Below are 7,313 nucleotides of genomic sequence, written 5' to 3' on the forward strand. Positions count from 1 at the left end.
TCACAGGCCATCGAAGTCCTCAGTCTTTCCTCTCGTTCGCTTGTTCCTTTGCCCATTCATTCGTTCACACGCTGCATGCAGGGACCGTGTGAGGCAGGATGAGCTGGTGACGGAAGGCGTGGGCCCTGCGCTCAGCTCACGGCGGGGCATGGGCTCTTGAGCAGACGATGACAAAAGCATGTGCCCCATCCTTAAGAGGCATCAGCAGTGGCCCAGTGGAGGAAGCAGCTGCGTCTGGTGGGGTTGGCAGAGTTAGGAAATGTGAAATTTCTAATTTCACATTTAGGAATGTGAAATTAGGTCCTGTGACCTGTGACCTAATTTCACAGGGGTGAGGCTATGAAATTAGTAGAGGCTTTGCAGTGGAGGCCGCCCTTGCTTTGGGTGTTTGGAGATAAAATGGGTTCAGAGTGTTGCACTCAGCTGTGTGGACCATTATTGGATGATTTCTGTGGACAAATGATAAGGTGTGGACCAGGAATTAAAGGACTGTGGCATTTTAACTGACATAACCATTGTGTTGGGGGTTGTAAGTAGGAAATGCTGTTTTCTGCTTTCAAAGATTTTTATATGAATGACCCACATATAAAATGTTTTTCAGAGGAATGGATTCAGTAAAGGTGAACTCACAGTAAAGGGAAGCTGGGCCCTGCAAGCCTTGACCCTCGCTCCAGAGTAAGCCCTGCACACACACACACACTCCCCTTGGAGAGGCAAGGCTTCTATGCAGAGAGGCCCATTGTAGGAAGGAGGAAGCGGTTTGCTGATGACAACACATCAGCCTGCAGTGTGAGGAAACCCTCTGCTGCCGTTTGTCTGCCTTAAGGAAAGACTTTCTGAAGGAGTGTCCAGTAACTATGATAGAAACCAGTGAAAAACGAGCTTTCAGTGTATGAACTCTAATTTTGTAAATGAGATTAATTCTTTACTTGGAGGGAAAGCTCTAGAAACCCAGCTCCTAAGTCTTGCCCCCTCAGTCTCTGGAAAAGCCCCCATGCTGGCTGGGGGCCAGGGGGCTCATTTGGGAATTGCCTGAAGTAGGTGCAGAGTCTAGGTGGCCCTTGCGCTGACTGAGTTTCAAGATTTGCTGCTGAGTCTTGGCAGAAGAATGAGTGGTGAGGCTTCTCCAAGTGAACCCCGGGAAGGCCTCTGTCACTTGCCCTGCTTTAGGACACCCGCCATAGCGCACACCTCTCAAATGCTTGGCCGCTGTGGGGTCTGTGGGGTAGTTCTCCATGCACGTGCACATTTAAAACTCAGCTCCCAGGAGATTCTGACTGATGTGGGGCTTGTGGGGAGAGCCATTCCTGTGGTGGGCACAGATCCCAAACTGCTCCCCCCACCAGAAGACCCACCCACGAGTGGCTCTAGCCTCCCTCGGCTTGGATCCATTGAGCAGATGCTGAGTGGGCCCTCTCTACAGGGCCTGGGACAAGTGCTTAGAGAATCCGAGACTGACAGTGTTCCCTTCAAGGAGCTGGCATTCTGTGTGGGGAGCTGGGGCACAGATGTGTGGGAAGTTAAGTAATGGTCTAAGTTTGAGTACTCATTCAGAACTGTAGAAGAGGTAGTTCAAAGCAAAATGATATTCCCCAAACCATATGAAGGGAAGCCTCTAAGGATGTTCAAAGCAGTGAAAGTGCACCTCGGGTTGGAGCAGTCAGCAGTCACCTAGGGAGAAGGTAGCCCTTGAACTTGGTCTTGAGCAGGCATTATTCCAAAGCAGCTCGCTCAGAGGAGGCTAGAGCAGCCAGACGCTACCTTCTGGATCAAGTGCCAGGAAACCACCAGTGGGCAGCAGGGAGGAGGGGCCGCGGTCAGCTTGACTTGTGGAATTCCAGGCTCCGTGGGGCCCAGCTGTGAGGTGGGAAGTGCTTTGAGAAAGGTCGTGTGTCCCATGTGCACGGTGCGCACTGGGTGCTGTTATCTGGAGGTTGTGTGCCGCTCTCTAGCGGGGAAGGGACCCAGGCATCCTGTGTGAAAGCTCAGTGGGCAGTAGAACTTCCCTGGGACCAGCTGGCAGCCCCTGAAAAAGGCGTAGTGCACCCGCGCTGTGTTGGTTGTTTTGTTGGGTTGGGTTGGGGTCCAGTCCTCTTCATTTGTTTCTTAACTGAACACGGTCCTCTTGGCTGAAGTGCCATGCATGGCTAGGCCATCATAGCCAGGCTCCAGTCAGCCAGAAGCCAGCCTGCTCAGGGCCCGGGCTCCAGGGAGGCCCCCTCCAGCCCCCTCAGCTAGGAGACTTAAAGCCTCTTCCTTTTCTTCCCATTGTGTTGACTGGGCTTCTCTAGGGGAGGAGTGGGGCCGGTTAAAAGCTCCCCATGCCAACCGATTCATCTTCTCCCACGACCTCTCCAACGGGGCCATGAATATGCTGGAGGTGTTTGTGTCTAGCCTGGAGGAGTTTCAGCCAGACCTGGTGGTCCTCTCTGGATTGCACATGATGGAGGGACAAAGCAAGGAGCTCCAGAGGAAGAGGCTCTTGGAGGTAATAGCACTGTCACAGAATTTCCCAGATCTCGGCTAGCATTTTTCCTCAGGTTCCTGCTGTTCTAGACCTCTGCAGCTCGAGCTGCCTGGGCCTCGGTCCTGGCCCCCCGTGATGATTCATGGCGGCTGCCACAGGGAGGTGGTTCCCAGTGCTCCTTTGGCTGCGGCGGCAGCTCGAGTAGGACAGGGCAGAACCTCCTCTTGCCTGAGCCTCTGTGCCCTACACTACGCTGAACGTGGCTCCAGCCACGGTGTGTGTGGTCTGCGTCCTCTGTGTCCTGTGTGTCATCTGCTCACATCAGCTGTGTTGCGGTTCCTCGGGGTAGGCCCCGGGAATAGGCTGCTCCCTGAGTGCACAGGGGCAGTTCTTGGTGCCCGGAGTTTGTGACCCTGGCTCCTCCCTGTCATCAAGAGCATCCCTCATCCGGAGGCCGAGTGGTGACGCCCGGGGCTTAGGCTTTCATCATGACACAGAAAAGGCCGTGAGCCTTTCTTCCCTCTTGGTGGGGAATTCTGCTTCTGACGGCACCACTGTGCTCTTCTCTTGGCAGGTCGTGAGCTCCATTTCTGACATCCCTACTGGTATTCCCGTGCACCTCGAGCTGGCCAGTATGACCAACAAGGAGCTCATGAGGAACATTGTGCATCAGGTAAGCACAGGGGGCAGCGTGTGCAGCCTTCTGTGGCCCTCACCCTCAAGGGGCCTCCCGGGGAAGTGCCCTTGTCCAGTGGGGCCAGCTCTTGGGGCTCAGGGGCCGGCTCCCTGAGGTAGGGATGTTCTGTCACTCAGACCTGGTTCCACGGAGATCCAGAGGAGGAGCCAGAGCCGTTGTGGACCAGGATCTCCTACAAGGTTAGAAATGTGGCAGCATCGCCAATGGATCTGTGGGTCCTGTTTCTCCTGGAATGGAGAAGTTGGAGTGAATGGTTTTTGTAGTAGAACCCAAAGGAGAAAACAGAAAGCCCAGCTCAGCTGCTTTCAGTTGAAGTTCCAGAAGCTCAGAGGAGAGCAACTTCAGGGGAGCTTCACTCCCTCACCACCAGGCCACTAAGGTGTTCGCCTCTGGAAGGCTGGCGCCATCAGACCCGGGAGTACGGCGCATGCGGACACAGGCTTCAGGAGCTGGGGTTAGAGTGCCAGCTTTGCCATTCTCTAGCTTTCTGAACTTCAACCAGTTATGTAACCTTTTTTTTTTTTTATTATTTAACCTTTTTAATGGGTTAAAAGGTTATTCATATGGTTCAAACCCCAATAATACTAAGATACACAGTGAAGTCTCCCACCACCTGTACGCACTGTTCGGAATCTTCTTGGTTTCATCCTTATGCCTCCAGAGTGTCTGCACAGATAGAAGCAAACATGGGAATGTAGCCTTAATGTTTGGTTCCTTTTTACCCCAAAAGGTAGCACAGTGTTCAGAATATAGACTGTTCTGCACTTGGCTTTTTTTCTCTGACTGAATTTGGAGGGCTTTTCTCCATCATCACGGGGAAACATCCTGCCGTTTCACAACCAGGTGATGAAAGGGATTACAGGGGTCCCTGGGTTATTCACCCTGCACCGTCTTGGTGGGCGTCTTGGTTTCTGACCTTTGCTATCCCAGGCGGTGGTGCAGCAGAGAACTTCGTACGTGACTTTCATTTCCCCTGAGCAGGTACATATGTCCGATGAATTCGCAGGAGTACGACTGCCAGGGGCAGCCAAGAAGGCCTTTGTAACTTTATTGCTGCCAGGATGCCCTCCGCGAGAGCTGTCCCCATTCACTCCACTAGAACCCTTTACAAGTGCTCGTTTCCTCGTATCTTTGGCACCAGGATGTGATTAGAAACACGCATTCTTTGACCAGTCTGACAGGTGAAAAATATTTGAGAATAGTTTTTGGTTGTTTTAATAGACTTTACCTTTTAGGGCAGTTTCGTTCGTAGCAAAAGTGAGTAGCATGTGGTGAGTTCCCAAACCGCCACCACGCACAGCCACCGCCTCCCCCGCCACAGGCAGGTCACCCGCAGTGTCACCGCCGTGCGTGCCTGCCCCTCACTCACACACGGGGTCACCGCCCACACTCAGCCGTTTATGTCAGGGTTCACGCTTGGTCTCTCTCGGTAGAGGTTTTAATTTGCATTTCCCCTTTAAGGTTACCTTTCCACTTTTTAAAAAAGCCGTGCTTACTTCATTTTCTGTGTATCTATTTAACCTTTCTGAGCCTCGGTCCCCATAGCTGGTAAATGGAGGCGATTCCTCCTGCTCTGGGGGTTATGGTAAGAATGGAATGAGCAAAAGCCACCCGCTCAGGGCCTGGCACGGTGCATGCCCTAAGTGGAAGAGCTCTTACGCTAGCAAAGCCGCACGCACCCACACATAGCCCTTCGCTTCCCCGTGTGTGCAGTGCTCTGGCTCCGAGGAGAGGAGCGCCAGGTCAGAGAGCAGGAGGCCGTGGACATGGCAGTTCCCCTTAAGGCTGAAACCGGCTCAGCGGCTCCAGTGCAGTACCGCATGCGCCCGCCAGCACTGGACACAGCCTTCCCTAACCCACGCCTGCCTAAAATCTTAGCTCTAACAGGAGACCTTTCTCCCTGCTTCTTGGCATGTACACGGAACCACGTGAGCCTGTATGCTGCCAGGGCCTTCTCTGCTCCGCTGGCCCGGTGCCTGCCGGCGTTCGGAAGCATGTCCCACCTGTAGGCAAGGGTCTGCTGTGTGTGCAAAGTCTCAAGCGAGGTGCCATGGACAGAAATAGGAAGCAGGTGCCTCTCAGCCCTTTGAGTGAGTAAAGCAGAAGACCCAGTCCACGGCGGTGTCACTGCGCTTTCCGGATTTATCCCAAGGGATAATGAAGGGACGGTTAGAGGTGTCATGGCCAAAGCAGTACCTGTGACCATCACTTCTGGGGCAGGGAGTCTCATGGGAAGGAAGAACAACACCGTTCGGCCTGCCTTCCCTGCCTTCCCTACAGTGACTACAGTCACTGGCTGTGTCCTCGGGTCTCTTGGGAACGAGGTGTCCATCAGAAAGAGACCTCCGTTGTGTTTCTGTTAGCAGGTATTTCCTGCGGTGACTTCTCTGGGCCTGAACGAACAGGAGCTGCTGTTCCTCAGCCAGGCGGCATCTGGCCCTCACTCCTCTCTCTCTTCCTGGAATGGAATCCCCGACGTGGGCATGGTCAGTGACATCCTCTTTTGGATCTTGAAGGAACACGGGAGGAGTAAAAGCAGAGCCTCGGACCTCACCAGGATCCATTTCCACACGCTAGTCTACCACATCCTGGCGACTGTGGACGGACACTGGGTCAATCAGCTGGCAGCTGTGGCCGCAGGCGCTCGCGTGGCTGGGACACAGGCCTGTGCGACAGACACCATCGATGCCAGTCGAGTGTCCCTGCGGGCACCCCGTGAGTTCATGACCTCCCATTCGGAGGCGGGCTCGAGGATCATAATAAACCCCAACGAGCCAGTAGCCAAGTGGCACAGGGAGGGCATATCCTTCCACTTCACACCAGTACTGGTGTGTAAAGATCCCATTCGAACAGTGGGCCTTGGAGATGCCATTTCCGCCGAAGGCCTCTTCTACTCAGAAGTCCGCCCTCACTCCTAGGAAAGTGGCTGTGGGTAATTTTTCCGAAGGAGAGCTACCCAGTTTAAATTACAGGAAACATAGGATGGAGGGGTGTCCAAACAGTTTCTAGATCTAATTGAAGGATAGATAGCCAAAGAAACAACAGATTCAACTGTATCAGATACATTCCAGCCTGTTGACGATTACACAGAAACATTTCAGGTTTTAATCAGAATTTAGCTATCTACTAACGAGACTGGATTTGGGGGGGTTTATGTTGTGTGTTACAGGGGTAAAACTTGATTGCCATTCCTCATTTTGTGCAGCATTGTCAAGTATTTCAGGCCAGACTCGTGGAGAGCGTATCTGCTGAAGAAAGCACTTCCCCCGGGGCCCAGCGCGGAAGCGTGCACTTGCTCTCCTGGGCTCCCAGCCCCTGTGAAGCCCAGCACAAGGGTCTCGTGTTCTCTTTCCGCTCCGTGCTCATGGGCAGGATCACGATTTCCATTCAGTGTTACAACGAAAATACTTAATGAGCACACCTTCTTAGTCTTCTGCTCTCAAAGTGCAGACAGAGCCCGAAGTCAGGACAGAACAGTCGTTTCTGTGGCTTCATAGTTGCAGCTGAGGCTCCGTGCCGCCTTTGAGGAAGGCCTTCATTTTCTGCCTTTACTCAGAAGCCTGGCTCGCCTGTGGGGTGGCCTTGGGGACTGCCAGGCTCTGCCTTCTGCCCCCACTGCCTCCCGGGGTTGTAGACTGGTCAGAGCCCACCGTGCCTGGGCCCAGTCTCACCCCCCGGCTCTGGATACACTTTCCACAGTGGAAGACTGATCTTTGTTCGTTCTGATCCTTGAAGGAATTTGCTTTTACAACTGGAATATGCTTCTGCGTGTGTAACAGATCATGTCTGTGTTACATGACACACCACATCCATTAAAAAGTTTTACCTCATCAGAGCCCCAGAATCATGAATAAATCTGTCTTGTTATGTATTTATTTTTTTATAAGTCAAGGAGACTTCTGTGTGCTTTTAAATATATTAAAAAACAATTTACATTTCAGGAATCCTAAGTCTGCTTGTGATTGAGTCTCTCTCTCCCAGCCCCACTCTGGAGCCGGAAAAGTAAAATCATTTCTGATCTTGACTAGGACGTGAGTTCTATGTTGCTCTGCTCCTGAGGTATTTATCTTTTCCCCATCGCTGGGCCCGAGCTATAGGTCTGTCGTCTGTTGGTTTGAGGTGACAAGACAGTAGTACCAAGACAGAGTA

At 52.7% G+C, this 7,313-nt stretch overlaps 1 protein-coding gene across 2 annotated transcripts in view; it reads left to right on the forward strand.

The window, feature by feature from the left end:
• ADPGK (ADP dependent glucokinase) overlaps window positions 1-6,994 on the forward strand; it is a 42,144-nt gene extending 35,150 nt beyond the window's left edge. The window contains exons 5-7 of one of the 2 annotated variants that reach the window (XM_046009915.1): window positions 2,292-2,488; window positions 3,042-3,140; window positions 5,528-6,994. In XM_046009915.1, coding sequence (XP_045865871.1) covers window positions 2,292-2,488; window positions 3,042-3,140; window positions 5,528-6,082 — 851 coding nt within the window. In that variant the 3' untranslated portion in view covers window positions 6,083-6,994. The remainder of the gene's footprint in view (window positions 1-2,291; window positions 2,489-3,041; window positions 3,141-5,527) is intronic. The other variant, XM_046009916.1, reaches the window with a different exon arrangement.
• Window positions 6,995-7,313: the final 319 nt, after the last annotated feature.

This window comes from Meles meles, chromosome 6 (genome assembly GCF_922984935.1).
Source record: "Meles meles chromosome 6, mMelMel3.1 paternal haplotype, whole genome shotgun sequence".
Classification (NCBI taxonomy): Eukaryota; Metazoa; Chordata; class Mammalia; order Carnivora; family Mustelidae; genus Meles; species Meles meles.